Source organism: Elephas maximus, chromosome 7 (genome assembly GCF_024166365.1).
Source record: "Elephas maximus indicus isolate mEleMax1 chromosome 7, mEleMax1 primary haplotype, whole genome shotgun sequence".
Lineage (NCBI taxonomy): Eukaryota > Metazoa > Chordata > Mammalia > Proboscidea > Elephantidae > Elephas > Elephas maximus.
In genome coordinates this window covers 56,205,093-56,223,395 of record NC_064825.1, presented here as the reverse complement: position 1 = coordinate 56,223,395, position 18,303 = coordinate 56,205,093, and the positions used below count along the sequence as shown (strand labels likewise).

General features: G+C 38.0%; 1 protein-coding gene across 1 annotated transcript; it reads right to left on the bottom strand.

Moving 5' to 3' along the window:
• Positions 1-2,317: 2,317 nt before the first annotated feature.
• LOC126079962 (olfactory receptor 51L1-like) lies at positions 2,318-3,262 on the bottom strand. Its single transcript, XM_049891308.1, has one exon. It carries the CDS (start codon positions 3,260-3,262, stop codon positions 2,318-2,320), a length of 945 nt encoding a protein of 314 aa, XP_049747265.1.
• Positions 3,263-18,303: the final 15,041 nt, after the last annotated feature.

Genomic DNA, 18,303 nt, shown 5'->3' with positions numbered 1-18,303 from the left:
ACTGACAGGTGGGTGGTGGTTCCACATGGAGGGCATTGGCTAGGAATTGAATCTGGATCTCCCTCAGGGAAGGCAAGAATTCTACCACTTAGCCACTGATGCCTTATCCAGACTTTATTAGGGTTCCAAACAGAAATTAATGCTTCTGCTTTCAGCTCAACACAACCTTGTCATCCATGTATTTATTTAGCTATATATCCAATCAGTCATCTCTTCACTAGCTGTATTTTACTTGGAACAATTGTCTTAATTATAAGGATGTGTGTTTTATGCATATTTTTATTCAAATATCTTGTATGAATATAAAGTAACTCTAACAATAAAATTTAAGAGCTGGTATAGTATTTTAATACTTTTTAAAGTCAATAGTGTAGCAGCCTATATAGGTGTCCACTTAAACATGAAGAAGGCTTGATGGTGCAGTTCTTAAGCACTCAAGCTGCCAACCAAAAGGTCAGTGGCTTGAACCTACCAGCTACTCTACAGGAGAAAAATGTGGCAGTCTGTTTCCATAAATTTTACAGCCTTGGAAACCCAATGAGGGTAATTCTACTCTGTCGTAAAGGGTCATTATAAGTCACAATTTGTACAATGGCAATGATTTTAGATTTTAGGTTACCCACTTAAACATATGTATACATTTTTGTGTGTGTGGCATGTTTAATTCAAAATGTAGAATCCCATAAACCAGTTGCCAACAAGTCGATTCTGACTTACAGTGAGCCCATGATTCAAGAGTTTATATTTCTGTTAATGGACAGGTGATTGAAAGTTTCATTTTATGGAGTACAGACACTGAGAAAAATGTATTCAACTTCCGCAGGTTAAAATTATACCACGCATTTGAAGGTCTTATGTTAGAAGTGATTAAACTAGTTAAACGTTACTTATACAATACACATCTAACAGTAACGTTATTTTGTCCTCAATGTTGTATTTGTTCTATCAATTTCATTTTATTTATTTATCGTAGGAAGCGGATTGTCTCATTTTGATGTGTATATGTTCTCCATTTTTTTAAATTATTCTTTCCTTTATCAAGGTGAATGTGCTGAAGGGAAGAGGTAATGAGAAGTAGAATCAATAAATGGGATAAAGAGGAGTGGAGTCAGACACGATTAAATTAAAAACAGGGAACAGTTTTTTCTAAGTAAACCTCATATGCCTGAAATTTGAATTGTTAACTATGAGTTAGTAGGCTTTCTCTTATTGTACAATACGTGGGCCCATGGTAGGTCAAAACTTTTCTTCTAAGATTTTTTTCTTTTTCATATCCAAAAAAATCATTCTTTATTCATTAATTGATTTATTTATTTTTTATGCCTTCCACAATTATTCTAAAGTATCTCTTTTAAACAAAGTATAGCAGTAGTTCTTACTAGTAGCAAACTGAGTCACAGTTTCTGTTTGACAATAAAAAACATAAAAACTGTTCTGTATATGAATTAAGAGGCCTTATTTTTTTGGATCCTGCTGTCATAAACTTGTAAGTAGTTACACCTCTGTGAATCACATTTTGTTCCTATTTAAATAAATAATATATCCTAAATTATTTTTAAGATACTTTTAAACCAAAGGTTTGCCATCCCTTGTTACACATGACAATTTCTGGGAATTTTCAAAAAACTACTCTGCACTGGCTTTCTATAAGATTAACATTATTAAAAAAAAAATTAAGTAAAAGAAAAACAAAATACTGATATTGCCTTTTTCTACTCCTGGAGAAACTAAACCTGCACCAATAAGGTAGACATGTATATAAACTTTTATAAGGTGATACTGAGGCATCATGAGTGCTGAGAACCAACCTGTGCTTTGAGACTTACTATACTATCATACCAAGATGAAATATTTTTTCTAACTTTGAGAAAGATAGAATAAGCATATTTACGAAAACAAAATTTAGGTAACAAAAAAGACAGTATGAAATTCAGTGACAAATATCATAAAACATCAGAAATTAAAGAAATACGGATTTGGTATATTCAATAAAAAAACTTCATGTATGAAGTGACATTAAATAAGGGTTAGGGTTACAAATGGAAGAGAATGAATGGAAATGATTCAACATACTTCAAAATATTCATGAAGAAAGTGGTTTTATAAAGCACAATGTGAAGTCTACTGTATAGTCCCTGTGAACTTAAATTTTCTTCTTCAAATCTCTTCATACTGCTTCAATTTCTACTCTTTCAGTAGCCTCATGCTGGAAACTCTCAGGTGAACATACTAGATATATCACTAGGGCAGACAAACCACTCAGTGTTTACATTACTAAAACTGATTGTCTTGAGGACATGTCTGCCTCACAGTACAACTAATGTTTTTTGGGGAAAAGAAAATGGAGGACTCCCTGGCAGATCTGCTTGGTCTTCACACTGTAGATGATTGGGTTGAGCACAGGTGGAATCAATAAATAGATGTGAGCCATGAAGATGTGGATGAGAGGAGAAGAGTGTTTGGTGAAACGATGGACAAGAGACAGTCCAATCATGGGTACATATAGAATGAGTACAGCAGAGATGTGAGATGCACACGTGTTGAGAGCCTTAAGTCTGCCTTCACGGGATGCAATTCTCAACACTGAATGAAGGATGAAAACATAAGACACAAAAATACCCAGAGAGTCCATGCCCCACAGCACAGTGATCAGAACCAAGCCATATACAACATTAAACTTGGTGTCAGCACAGGCAAGGCGGATCATGTCCTGGTGCAGACAATAGGAATGAGAAAGGACGTGGGAGCGGCAGAAAGGAAAGTAGGCCAACCGGGCCAGAAGTGGAATCATGGCAAAGGCACTCCTGAGCGGGGCTACAATTCCAATCTTGGTGATGAGTCTTGGTGTAAGAATGGTGGCATATCGCAGAGGGTGGCAGATGGCCACATACCGATCAAGGGCCATGGCCAAGAGCACAGATGATTCAGTGAAGGAGAAAGTGTGAATGAAAAACATTTGGACCACACAGATATTAAACTGTATCTCTCTGGAAATGGACCACAACACCCTGAAGACTGATACCATTGTGGGCATGGACATGCCCATGTCGGTAAGGGAAAGCATGGCAAGGAAGTAGTACATAGGCTCATGGAGCCTGGGGTCTGTCCGGATAATGTGCAAAATGGTACAGTTGCCCATTATTCCAGCAAGGTAGAGTAGACAGAATGGGATGGAAATCAAGTGGTGAAATTCCTCATAGCCAGGGATGCCTGTGAGATAGAATGTGGACTGCAGGGCATTGCTGGAGTTGGAGACTGCCATTGGATTGACTTGTTGAACCACAGTCCCATCACAAGATCATACTCCTATGGGGAGGATGTTGGAAAGATCTGTGTCAGAATAAAACAAACACTTCAGTGATCATCAGTAATCACCTCAAAACCTATTCCTACATTATCAGTAAGAGTTGCCAGTTAAGTAAAACATCAATTTTAGGCCCACAAGGAACCTGCCTTTTGTCTCTCATATGCAGACACATCAACACCTTTGCTAAACATGTGGCAATCATATCTCAAAGACACTACTCAGGGAGAATAGCACACAAGCTCTTCATTTTTATTTGTATAATATAATCTTTAGGAACTTGACCAGAGTTACTGGTCTTTAGTCAGTCTTTTTTTTTTTTAACTTTTCTGGCACTGATTTACGGAAAATTCCTTTCTTTGCCTGATCTTCGTAGTTTCTTCAGTAATGCTAGAACGCCGTGCAATGCACCTTAAGAGAATTAAGGAAGTATTGGCCAGTATGGCTCTTGTTCTTACTAACCTATCCCCATCTATGTAGTGGATGCCCCAGACCTGGTCTCTACAAAGAGTTAAATCTGGCATCAATTTGGTCTTGGCCAAGCACCCCCACTTAAATGTTATTTTTATTATTACTATTATTATTTTGTGGGAGTCCAGATCGTCTAGTGAGCTTTTATTATTGAATTAAAAAAATTAAAATCAAGAGCTAAATACAGATTATGATACAATTAACTAAAATAACCTGTGTCAAAATTTTTAAAGAATATCTTAAAATAATAAAATATGTAATTTGAGGGAAGCTTATTTTACTCTGGCTTTGATTTTAAAGATTCAGAATCTTATTCTTGTTAATTTGCATAATGAATTTCTATAGAAATGCAAAATGATGGCTAGATTGGTGTACTAGTAAGCTATGGCAGAAGCTGGTAACTCAAAACAAGACAAAACAACATAAACTATTAAAAAAAGAAAAAAACCTGTGCACTAGAATAAGTCTATAGACTTCACCTGATCTTGACACTAAGTGCCTTGTACTTGGACAAAATGAGAAAATAATTTTGTCCCCACTGGATTCCAATATTTCTTCTGTACTAAAGAAAAACGTCTCTGAAATAAGATGTGCTGCTTCTCAAAAGTCCACTCATTCTCCACTTTCAAAGCACCCAGCTTCACCAAAATGCTGATCACCCACCGCCGTTTGGAGAATTCTGATTCATAGCGACCCTATATAGGAGAATTTATAATACACGAGCAGGTTAATTCTCGCCATAAATTAATTAATTGGTATCTTCCTGCCTTGTAAAGTCTACTTTGGCTTTTGAGACACTCTGATTTCCTTCAGAATCCTCAAGTGCCATGTGGATAAATCCTAAATGTAGCAAATATTTGTTTGGAACTTTTAATAAAGGTGGTTTTATAGGAAATCAAAAATCCGTCAACAAGCAAGTAAATTCTAGAGACAACTCAATCTTTCTCACTGTTCTTATTATAACTTAGTTCAACCTACATATTACATAAACTGATATTTATGACCCTGCTGTTTCCCTCTCTCTGCCTGCCTTATCACCACCCCAAATCCTTACTTCTCTGACCTTGGGCTGTTCCTCCATACCTTCCTTTCTATGTTCCTTTCGTTATGCCCAAAGGCAGATATGTGAGGGAGAGTGTGGTTCATGTAGTATTTCCAGAATTATGCCAGAATTGTTTTTCTCTTGGGTCACTGTAGCAGGGCCAATTTGAAAGGAAAAAAAAAAAAAACAGACTCCTGTGTAAAACGTGAAATGTCAAGAAAAAAGATTATTGGGACTTCAGAGATCTAGAAATGTGAGCAATCATGTTTGTATGCTGAAGTTATCACAGTAGTATTTTAGGTGTTCACTTAATATCTAGTCTGCCTATTATTCCACAATGCTTCTTTTTGGGGGGGGGCACTACTTCGTTTTGATGCTGTGACTCCTAATGCTCTTTGTACTCTTATTTCCAACTCATTCACATGATCATGTAACATTTTTCACCACTTCCCAGGGGAGGAGAATGGACTTCTTTGGTGTTAGTTTGTGAACTTGAAAGTCTTAAGGTCTTATAAAGTAGAGTTTAGAACACTGAGCTTTAATTAAGGTCAAATTAAAATCACTGATACTTGGGATTGGAAGGAACCTTGAAGGTTACCTGGTGCAATCATAATCTTACTCTGGAATTCATCCTCTGTTACACCTGAAAATGGCCCTCCACCTTCTCTATGGACATAGACGACATCAACTGCCATGGAAGCCCAGGGAATCTTAGGTGATCCTGTCTATCTGAAAAGTCTTCCTTGTATGAGTCCAACTTGGATGCTACTAGAGTAGACATAAAAAATAAAGGTTGTATAGGGAGCATTATATCTTGTGCTGAATTGAGAACCTCTTCCTTTCTGCACCAGCCTTTCTGTCTTGCACATACCCTGTGTATCTGTCTTTCTTCTCCTCTGCCTCAGAAGGATCCCTTCTGTTTCTTCCTACTCTGTCCCACTTTTATTTTTCCCAGGTCTTACGCACTTGGTAGAATAGTTCCTCTTACCTTGAGTAGTCATTTCAGTTCTCAAAGCACGAAGGATGAGTTAATAAGTCTTCTTCCAATCCTTAGAGATATGAGGCCCCAGGATAATCAGAGGACAGTGGCAGTAACCCTATCACTGCTAACTTTTCAGTGAAGCTCCTCTCTCCATCACAGCCATACTGCAGTAGAATGTGACAGTTTGGGAACACAGGGGCAAAGACCTTACAGAGATTACAAAATATTTATTGTCATATGTCTAGGAAAAATGCTGTAACATGACATACATTGAGATACTAGTTTGGAGACAGAATATGATAGGACAATAAGTATATATATGTATATATTTATGTTTTATATATATCCGTATATTTATGGTGTCAATGAAAGGGACTTATTCAGGACTTAAATTGGAGAGGGGTATAGATTCGATAACATAAGAGCTGAAAGGAACTTGAGTTCAGATCTATTACTGTACACAGGATAGAAATGAGACTTAGTTAAGTGACTGATCAAAAAATCATATAATAAGCAATAAAGCCAATATTATAGCTCAAATCTCCTGATTTTTCTAGTGCAGTGTTTATTTTACTATGTCTTAGAAATTAGGTAAATTTGGTCTGACTATAAATAGAAGCTTTTGCTCTATTTATCTTATATGTTTATCAAAAATATTGATCTCTTTATCCTTATTAGTTGACTGATACATGAAACAAGGTTTGCATGTGACTCCTGAGTGACAAAAAATCCCTGATCGAGGGTGAAAGTTCCAATCTTAATGTCAGTCCTGTTTAATGGGAACTATTAAAAAAAAAAAAAAGTAGTCAACTGTTAACCTTCCTGTTTTTCACCTTGAAAAAACTGGATTAATTATAACACTTAACAAACGTCTCATTCATTCACTCACAAATTATACTTTGATTTTATATTGCATATAAGTGATACAGGTCCCTGGGTGGTGCAAACATTTTACATTTATCTAGTAACCATTATCTGCTACCAAAAAAAAAAAAACAACTCTTTAAAATATTAAAAAGCAAAGATGTCACTTGGAGGGCTGAGGTGCACCTGACCCAGGCCATGGTATTTTCAATCGCCAAAGGCTAGACAATGAGTAATGAATAAGGAAGAACTGATGCATTTGAATTATGGTGTTGGCAATGAATATTGAATATATCATGGAGAGCCAGAAGAATAAACAAATCTATCTTAGAGAAAGTACAGACAGAGTGATCCTTGCAAGTGAGGATGGTGAGACTTCATCTTACATACTTTGGAGATGCTATCAGGAGAGACCAGTCCCTGGAGAAGGACATCATGCCTGATAAGATAGAGGGTCAGCAAAAAAGAGGAAGACCCTCAAAGAGATGGACTGACTGACACAGCAGCTGCAACAATGGGCTCAAACATAGCAACGGCGGCAAAGGACCAGGCAGTGCTTTGTTCTGTTGTGCATATGGTCACTAAGAGTCAGAACCCACTCAATGGCACCTAACAACAATAGCAACCAAAGAGGAGCACTGGTGGTGCAGTGGTGAAAATGCTAGACTGCTAACCAAAGGGTTCTAACCCACCAGCCCTTCCATGGGAGACAGAGGTGGCGATCTGCTTCCTTCAAGAATACAGTATTGGAAACCCTATGGGGCAGGTCTACTCTATCCTATAGGGTTGCTATCAGTTGGAATTGACTCAATGGCAACGGGTTTGGTTTTTGGTTTGGTATTAACTGAAAGGTTGGTGGTTTGAACCTGTCTAGCGGTGCCATGGGAGAAAGGCCTGGCAATCAGTTTCCATAAAGATTACAGTCAAGTAAGTCCCATGGAACAGTTCCACTCTGGAACACATGGGGTCACCACGAGTTGGAATCAGCTCTATGGCAGCAGGCTGGTTTTTGGGTTTGGTTTTACCTGCCGTATTTGTGTTTAAAGTTTTGAACATGAGGTATTTTGCCAAGGAAATAGTGTATACTGACCAAAGTGTTCCTAATATATTTTATTATACCTCTTCATGATGAAGATGCAGCCACTTCGATGTGAAGTATTGATTGGCCTTGTGAGTTTTCACCATTGGAGACCATTAACTCTACACGTTTATTGTCCAAGCTTTTCTAATATTTATTTCCATAGGAGTAAAGGAAACAAGGCAATGCTGTGTGTGTGTGTGTGTGTGTATATATACACACACATTTTATTACACATTTTATGTACTATTACTTTATTTAAAACATTTGCTCCCTTAAAAAAGTCATGTCTACATTATTTATTTATTTTTTTTACTTTTATTGTGCTTTAAGTGAAAGTTTACGAATCAAGTCAGCCTCTCATATAAAAACGTACGTACACCATGGTATATACTCCTGGTTGCTCTCCCCCTAATGAGACAACACACTCCTTCTCTCCACCCTGTATGTCCATTTCCATTTAGCCAGCTTCTGTCACCGTCGGCATTCACATCTCCCCTCCAGACAGGAGCTGTCCACATAGTCTTATGTGTCTACTTGATCCAAGAGGCTCACTCCTCACCGGTATCATTTTCTATTTTATAATCCAGCCCAATCCCTGTCTGAAGAGTTGGCTTTGGAAATGGTTCCTGTCTTGGTCTCACAGAAGGTCTGGGGACCATGACTTCTGGGTTCCATTGAGTCTCAGTCAGGCCATTAAGTCTGGCCTTTTTAGGAGACTTTGAGGTCTGCATCCCACTCTTCTTCAGCTCCTTCAGGGATTCTCTGTTGTGTTCCCTGCCATGGCAGTCATTGGTTGTAGCCAGGTACCATCTAGTTCCTCTGGTCTCAGGCTGATGTAGTCTCTGGTTTGTGTGGTCCTTTCTGTCTCCTGGGCTCATAATTACCTTGTGTCTTTGGTGTTCTTCATTCTCCTTTGCTGATTGTGGGTTGAGACCAATTCATGCATCTTAGATGGCTGCTTGCTAGCATTTAAGACCCCAGGGACCCCTCTCCAAAATGGGATGCGGAATGTTTTCTTAATAGATTTTATTATGCCAGTTGACCTAGTTGTCCCCTGAAACCATGGTCCACAAACCCCTCCTCTGCTTCTGTTTCTTAAGGAAATTTCTTTGCTTTTAGTTCAGCCCAGTTGTGCTGACTTCTTCTGTATTGTGTGTTGTCTTTCCCTTCACCTAAGTTAGTTCTTGTCTAATGTCTAATGAATCCCCCCTCCCCGGCCCTCCCTCCATCCCCTCTCTCTTAACCAGCAAAGAATATTTCTTCTCTGCTTAAACTATTTCTTGAGTTCTAATAATAGTGCTCTCATATAATTTTTTTCATATATTTGTCATTTTGCAACTAACACTCAGCATAATGCCTTCCAGATTCCTCAATTTTATGAAATGTTTCACAAATCGATCATTGTTCTTTATCAATGTATAGTATTCCATTGTGTGAATATACCATAATTTATTCATTCATCTGTCGATAGGCACCTCTGTTGCTTCCATCTTTTTGCTATTGAAAACAGTGCTGCAATGAACATGGGTGTACATATATCTGTTCCTGTGAAGGCTCTTATTTCCTTAGGGTATATTCCAAGGAGTGGAATGCCTGGGTCCTAGAGTAGCTCTTTTTCTAGCTTTTTAAGGTAGCACCAAATTGATTTCCAAAGTGGTTGTACCGTTTTACATTCCCACCAACGGTGTATAAGTGTTCCAGTCTCTCCACAACCTCCCTAACATTTGTTATTTGTGTTTTTTGGATTAATGCCAGCCTTGTTGGAGTGAGATAGAATCTCATTGCAGTTTTGATTTGCATTTCTCTAATGGCTAATGACCCTGATCATTTCCTCATGTATCTGTTAGCTACCTGAATGTTTTCTTTAGTGAAGTTCCTGTTCATGTACTTTGCCCATTTTTTAATTGGCTTATTTTTCTTTTTGTCGTTGATTTTTTGCAGTAATGTGTAGATTTTAGAGATCAGCAGCTCATAGGAAATGTCATAGCTAAAAACTTTTTCCCAATCTGTAGGTAATCTTTTTACTCTTTTAGTGGTCTTTGGATGAGCATAGGTGTTAGACTTTTAGGAGCTCCCAGTTATCTAATTTCTCTTCTGGTGTTTGTACATTTCTAGTAATGTTTTGCATACTGTTTAGGCCATGTATTAGGGCTCCTACTGTTGTCCCTATTTTTATTTCCATGATCTTTTTATTGTTTTAGATTCTATATTTAGGTTTTTGATCCATTTTGAGTTGCTTTTTGTGCATGGTGTGAGGTATGGGTCTTCTCTCATTTTTTTTTCAGGTGGACATCCAGTTATGCCAGCACCATTTGTTAAAGACACTGTCTTTTTCCCATTTAACAGATTTTAGGCCTTTGTCAAATATCATATGTGGATGGATTTATGTCTGGATTCTCAATTCTCTTCCATTGGCCTATGCATCTGTTGTAGTACCAGTATTAGGCTGTTTTGGGTACCGTGGCAGTATAATTTGTTCTAAAATCAGGTAGTGTGAGGCCTCCCACTTTGTTCTTTTTCAGTAATGCTTTAAATATCCAGGGCCTCTATCCCTTCCATATGAAGTTGGTAATTTGTTTCTCCATCTCATTAAAAAATGTTACTCGTATTTGAATTGTTATTGCATTGTATCTATAGATCACTTTGGGCAGAATAGTCATTTTTACAATGTTGAGTCTTCCTATCCATGAGCAAGGTATGTTCTTCCACTTAGGTAAGTCTCTCTTGATTTCTTGCAGTAGTATCTTTTAGTTTTCTTTGTATAGGACTTTCATTTCTCTGGTTAGATTTATTCCTAAGTATTTTATCTTCTTAGGGGCTATTGTAAATGGTGTTGATTTGGTGATTTTCTCTTCGATGCTCTCTTTGTTGGTGTAGAGGAATCCAACTGATTTATGTATGTTTATCTTCTCTCCTGATACTCTGCTAAACTCTTCTATTAGTTTTAGTAGTTTTCTTGAGAATTCTTTAGGTTTTTCTGTGTATAAGATCATGTTATCTGCAAACAGAGGTACTTTTACTTCTTCTTTGACAATTGGATGCCTTTTATTTCTTTGTCTAGCCTAATTGCTCTGGTTAGGACCTCCAGCGCAATGCTGAATAAGAGTGGTGATAAAGGTGATAAAGGTGATAAAGTGCCTCGTTCCTCTTTTCAGGGTGCATGCTTTCAGTCTCTGTCCATTTAGGGTGATGTTGGTTGGTGGTTTTGTATAAATGCCCTTTATTATGTTGAGGAATTTTCCCTCTATTCCTATTTTGCTGAAAAATTTTATCACGAATGGGTGTTGGACTTTGTCAAATGCCTTTTCTGTATCAATTGATAAGATCATGTGTTTCTGGACTTTTATTTTATTTATGTGATGGATTATATTGTTTTTCTAATGTTGAACCATCCCTGCATACTTGGTATAAACCTCACTTGTTCCTGGTGAAATATATATATATATTTTTTTATGTTGTTAAATTCTATTGGCTAAAATTTTGTTGAAGATTTTTGCATCTAAGTTCATGAGGGATATTGGTCTGTAATTTTTTTTGGGTGGCGTCTTTACCTGGTTTTGGTATCAGGGTTATGCTAGCTTCACAGAATGAGTTTGGGAGTATTCCATCTTTTTCTATGCTCTGAAATACCTTCATTAGTAGTGGTGTTTACTCTTCTCTGAAAGTTTGGTAGAATTCTCCAGTGAAGTCGTCAGGGCCAGGGCTTTCCTTTTTGGGAAGTTTTTAAATTACTTTTTCAATCTCTTCTTTTGTGATGGGTTTATTTTGCTGTCCTGCCTCTGTTTGTGTTCATTTAGGTAGATAGTGTGTTTCTAGAAGTATGTCCAATTCCTCTAGGTTTTCAAAGTTGTTCGAGTACAAGTTTTCATAGTACTCTGTTATGAATCTTTTAATTTCAGTTGGGTCTGTTGTGATATCACCCATTTCATTTCTTATTCAGGATATTTGCTACATCTCCTGTTTTTCTTTTTTTTAGTCTGGCCAATGGTTTATCGGTTTTGTTAATCTTTTCTAAGAACCAGTTTTTGGTCTTCTGAACTCTTTCAATTGTTTTTTTTGCTTTCTATTTCATTTAATTCTGCTCTAAATTTTATCATTTGCTTTCTTCCGGTGCCTGGCAGTTTCTATTGTTGCTCTCTATCTACTTGTTCAAGTTACAGGGATAATTCTTTGATTTTGGCTCTTTCTTCTTTTTGTATATGTGCACTTATTGGTATAAACTGACCTCTGAACACTGCTTTTGCTGTGTCCCAAATGTTCTGATAGAAAGCGTTTTCATTCTCATAGTATTCTAAGAATTTCTTTATTCCATCCTTAATTTGTTCTATAATACAACTGTTTTTCAGTAAAGTGTTGCTCAGTTTCCATGTGTTTGATTTCTTGTCCCTGATTTTCCTGTTGACTTTTTTTCTAGTTTGTGACTTTACGGTGAGAGAAGATGCTGTGCAATATTTTGATGTTTTGAGCTCTGCTAAGGCTTCCTTTATGGCCTAATACGTGGTCCATTCTAGAGAATCTTCCATGCGTGTTGGAAAAGAAAGTATACTTGACCACTGTTGGGTAGAATGTTCTGTATATGTGCATGAGGTCAAGTAGGTTAATCATGACATTTAACTCTCCTGTGTCTTTATTGAGCTTCTTTCTGGATATTCTGTCCTTCACTTAAAGTGGTGTGTTGAAGTCTCCTACTATTATTGTGGAGCTATTTATCTCACTTTTCAATGCTGTTGGAGTTTGTTTTATGAATCTTGAAGCCCTGTCATTTGGTGCATAAATGTTTAGTATGGTTAAATCTTCCTGGTATATTGTTCCTTTAATCATTATATAGTGTCCTTCCTTATCCTTTATGGTAGATTTAAGTTTGAAGTCTGTTTTGTCAGAAATTAGTATAGCCACTCCTGCTTTTTTTAATTGTTGTTTGCTTATTTTTTTTCCAAACTTTGAGTTTCAGTTTTTTTGTCTTTAAGTCTAAGGAGAGTCTCTTGTAGGCAGCATATAGACAGATCATGTTTTTTTTATCCATTCTGCAACTGTCCGTCTCTTTATTGGTGCATTTAGTCCATTTACATTCAGTGTGATTATAGAAAGACATGAGTTTAGTGCTGTCATTTTGATGCCTTTTTTTGTGTGTTGTTGACAGTTTCATTTTTCCACTTATTTTTATGTGCTTTTAGTAGTTTATCTTTGTAAATCTTGTCTTCCTCTTTAATTGTAGTTGGTTTTGTTTTTGCTGAGTCTTTTTTTTTTTTTGATGTGTAGGATTGTCAGTCTTCTTTGTGGTTACCTTAATATTTACCCCCATTTTTCCTAAGTTTAAACCTAACCTATCTCCCTATATTGCCTTAACTTCTTCTCCATATGGAAGATCTATGTCTACTTTATTTAGTCCCTTCTTATTGATTTAATGTTGTCATCCTTTACATAAGGACATCACTGATTCCCTGTTTTCAGCACTTTTTTTTATCTTGGTTTATTTTTTGATTTCCCTATCTGGTTTGATATCTGGTTGCTCTGTCCTGTGTTCTACTGTTGTCTCGATATCTGATTTTGTTGATTTTCTAACCGAAGAAGTCCCTTTAATATTTCTTATAGTTATGGTCTGGTTTTGCAAATTCCCTAAGCTTCTATTTATCTGGAAAAGTCTTAATTTTGCCTTCATATTTAAGAGACAGTTTTGCTGGATATGTCGTTCTTGGCTTGGAATTTTTCTCCTTCAAACCTTTATATATATCATCCTATTGCCTTCTTACCTGCATGGTTCCTGCCGAGTAGTCCGAGCTTATTCTTATTGATTCTCCTTTGTAGGTGACTTTTCACTTATCCCTAGCTGCTTCTAAAATTTCCTCTTTATCTTTGGTTTGGCAAGTTTGATTATAATATGTCTTGGTGACTTTTTTGGGGGATCTACCTAACATGGGGTTAGATGATCACTTTGGATAGATATCCTTTCATCTTTCACAATGTCAGGAAAGTTTTCTGCCAACAAATTTTCAACAATTTTGTCTGTAATATCTGTTATCCTTCCCTGTTCTGATATTCCAATCACTCGTAAGTAATTATTCTTGATACGGTCCTACATGATTCTTAGGGTTTCTTCATTTTGTAAAATTATTGGTTTAATTTAATTAATTTAATGATTTAATTTTTCTTCAAATATATTGTTGCCAAGTATTTTATCTTCAGTCTCTCTAATTCTTCCTTCCACTTCCTTAATTCTGTTCCTCTGACTTTCTAAGGAGTTGTCTAATTCTGTAATTTTATTGTCAATCTTCTGAATCTCTGATTGCTGCCTCTCTACGGATTCTTGTAGCTTATTAAATTTTTCATTATGCTCTTGAATAATCTTTTAATTTTTTCAACTCCTTTATCTGTGTGTTCCTTGGCTTGTTCTGTGTATTGCCTAATCTCGTTCCTGATGTGCTGAAGAGTTCTGTAAACTAATCTTTTGTATTCTACATCTGGTAATTCCAGGATTCAACTTCATCCAGGAGAGTCCTTGATTCTTTCTTTTGGGAGTTTGTTGAAGCAAACATGGTCTGCTTCTTTATGTGATTTTATATTGGCTGTTGTCTCCGAGCCATTTATAAGTTATTGTATTAATTTTTTTTTTTTATATTTGCTCACTGTGTCCTCATTTCTTTTGTTTTATTTTTGATATACCCAGATAAGCTGCTAGAAAGAGCTAACTTGATTATTGGAGCCTTTGAAGCACTAATGTCCTATTACCAGATGGCTAGAGTTGTTATCAGGTGTATGAGCCTAAGAGTCCATTCACTATTCTTGTATAGATTCAGCTTAGGTGTCCTGATAGTCACCTAGTGTGTGGTGTATGCTCTTACCTCCTATCTTAGAGGAGCCATGGTGCTTGGTGTATGCACAGGTTTCTGGTAGCCTCAGGGGGACACACTCTGAGGAAGGCAGAGGGTTAACAACCTTCCCCTGACTGTCTGTGAGGAAGGCATGTCCCTGCTCTCTGGAGTACGCTGGTGGGTGGGCTCTGCAGCCATACCAGAAGCACCCAATGGTTTTAGCTGTAAGGACTGGTGGGCACAACTTATCCTTGGAGCTCTTTCTTGGGTGGCTAGGTGGTGTGGTTGGAGCCTCCAGTCCTCAGGTCCCTGCTCTGGGTAGGTGAAGGCCTTGTTTAATAGGCCGAGCACTAGCAAACATCTAAAACTTTCCTCTCCACCACACAGCCGAAAAAGTTACAGTCAGGCCTTAAACAGATTCACCCTTGCAATATAATAGCCAGATCCTACCTAGTGTAGTTGAGGCACCTGGTTCCATGCAGGGGTGAAAGACGAAGTCTGTGGATTGCTTGTGCCTGGACTAGAGCCACTTCTGCTCTGAGTTTCAAGTTTAGGGGAGCCAGCAGTGCATTTTTCCCCGTTTGTTAATTTGTTCCTTCTCCAAGACCAGGAGAATAGCTCAGGGAACGCAGCAGGACCTATCTCAGGTCCAGGGAAATCAACTGTTAATGAAGCCAGTTAGGGCAGAGGAAGGAGGGATCAGATAGATAGGAGAAAGTTCATTCAGAAGGAGGAGCTCTTTGATCTGTGTGTTAAATTAAACAAAAGCACTTACCTTGTGCTGAGGGTGCTGTTTTATCTCAGGTTCCAGAGGTGTGTGTAGACTGTGCATGGTGGCTGGGTGCCCGCTGAGATTGCTCCAGGGGTTAGGACTGCATCTCTCACTTGCCTTCTTTCTCTGAAGCTGCCCCATCCTAAACTCCTTGGCCAAGCCCACCACCAACAAACAAGGGGGTCAGTGATGCTGGCACTTCAGCTGCCTTATATTGCTGAAGCTGCTGCTTCCTAAATCCCACGGCCTGCCCCAGTGCAGAGACACCATGGGGTCAGGGATGCTCTACTTTGCTTGCCTTCTTTCACTGAAGTGGCTGTGTCCCTGAAAACTACCATCAGCCCCACCGCAGTCATGCCCAGAAATTGGGCTTAGGCGCTGCCACAGGCTCAGCAACTCATTGCTGCTTCTGCACTATCTCTCCCTCCCCCATCAGTCAGGTTTCTTAACTTTGCCTTTGATGCTAAGGGTTCCTAGCTTGTCATTTATAAAATTGATTCACTTGTTTTTTCAGGTCTTTGTTATAAGAGGGATCAGTGGAAGCATCTGACTTCTCCACCAACTTGGCCCCACCTTGCTGTATTTTTATCTATTCAGTTTCTAAGTTCAAACAGACATCTGACTAAAAATGAAAAGTTACCTAGTTATGAATGCCAACTCTACTACCTAATTATGTCTGTTACCTTTTAAGAGTTAACTTCTCCAAGTCTCAGTTTTGGCATGCAAAATTGGAGTACTCTTCCATCCTGAATGAAAAAGTAGCTCCATAAATTATGTGAATGAAATAAATTCCTTTTTATACCTCCCAACACAAGGGCTCTAAGGTATTTAAAATTGAAGAAGTAATAATAGAAGCAATCGTAGTATTTTCCTTGAAGAAATATGTGGAGCTAATGAACTTTCATGAAATGATTATGTACCACGTATGTCCAAATTCTGAACAGGAAACCTTCAGGAAGAAGGAATTTAAAAAAAAAAAAAAAAACTGCAAAAGCCCAAATAGGAAGCAATCATTTGCCTTCGAAATGTGAGCAAGCCCAACCCTTTTGGCTGATAATAACTTTAGGAAGTCTTGGCAAATCTGCTTTGTCTTGATGCTATAAATAATTGGATTGTTGGATTGAGTGCTGGAGGGATGAACAGGTAAATATTGACCCTGTTTATGGGGGAAGTCTGTTTTGCAAATTGATGAACCAAAGACAGACCAATGATTCTCATATAGAGAATGAGCACAGCACAGATGTGAAAGGAACATATATTGAGGGATTTCTATGTCCCCTCCTGGGAGGCAATGCCTAGCACAGAGCAGAGGGTGAAGGCATGAGACAAAAGGACTCCTAGAGAATCTAAACTCCAACATAATACAACAAACAAACAGTACACAACGTTGAAAGAGATGTCAGCACAGGCCAGCCTAATGACATCTTGATGCAAGCAGTAGGAAGGAGAGAGAAAATGGAAGAACAACAGGAAGGGCATTGGGACAAAGCTAACTCCATCAGAGAAAAAGTGTGAATAAAATACACCTGGACTACACAAGCATTGATGTCTATCTCTCAGGCATAAACCCAGAACACCTTCAGTACCGTGGGTAGAGTAGAGACAGGCAGGCTTGTGTCAGTGAGGGACAGCATGGCCAGAAAGTAGTACCTCATTTTGGTCTCTTCTTTTTTTCCTGTCTTTTTAATCACTTCTTGCTTTCTTCATGTATGATACCCTTGATGTCATTCCACAACTTGTCTGGTCTTTGGGCATTAGCGTTCAATGCCTCAAATCTATTCTTGAGATGGTCTCTAAATTCAAGGGAGGTACACTCAAGGTTGTACGTTGGCTCTCATAGACTTATTCTAATTTTCTTCAGTTTCAGCTTGAATTTGCATAGAAGCAATTGATGGTCTGTTCCACAGTTGGCCCTGACCTTGTTCTGATTGATGATATTGAGCTTTTTCATCATCTTTTCCCACAAGTATAGTCGATTTGATTCCTGTCCATTCTACCTGGTGAGGTCCATGTGTATAGTCATCATTTATGTTGGTGAAAAAATTTATTTGTCATGAAGAAGTCGTTGGTCTTGTAAAATTCTATCATGTGATCTCAGACATCATTTCTATCACTAAGGCCATATTTTCCAACCACTGATCCTTCTTCTTTGTTTCCAGCTTTCACATTCCAATCTTCAGTAATTATCAATTCATCCTCATTGCATGTTCAATCAATTTCAGACTGCAGACATTGGTAAAAATCTTCAGTTTCTTCATCTTTGGCCTTAGTGGCTAGTGTGTAAATTTAAGTAATAGTCATATTAGCTGGTCTTCCTTGTAGATATATGGATATTAACCTATCACTGACAGTGTTGCACTTCAGGATAGACCTGGGAATGTTCTTTTTCATGATGAATGCAATGCCATTCCTCTTCAAGTTGCATAGTAGAACATATGATTATTGGATTCAAAATGACCAATATCAGTCCATTTCAGCTCACTTATGCCTAGGATATCAATGTTTATGTGTCCCATTTCATTTTTGATGACTTCCAATTTTCCTAGGTTTAAACTGCTTGCATTGCAAGTCTGATTATTAATGGATGTTTGCAGCTGTTTCTTCACACTCTGAGTCTTGCCACATAGTAAATGCAGCTCCAGAAAGTTCAGCTCCAACTATGTCATTAAGATTGACTCTATTGTGAGGATGCAGCCCTTCCCCAGTTGTCTTATGACTGCCTTCCAACCTGAGGGGCCCATCTTCCAGCACTGTATCAAACGATGTTCCACTACTATTCTTAAGGTTTTCACTGGCTAAATCTTTTCAGAAGTAGTCTTTTGGGTCCTTCTTCCTAATCTGTCTTAGTCTAGAGGCTCAGCTGAAACCCGTTTGGCATGAGTGACCCTGCAGATATTTGAATACTGGTGGCATAGCTTCCAGCATCACAGAGAAAGGCAAGCCCCCAGAGTATGACAAAGTGATGTACTGGGGTGTGT

Coding starts and splice junctions, on each gene's coding strand:
- LOC126079962 (XM_049891308.1), bottom strand. CDS start 3,262: ATGGCAGTCTCCAACTCCAGCAATGCCCTGCAGTCCACATTCTATCTC.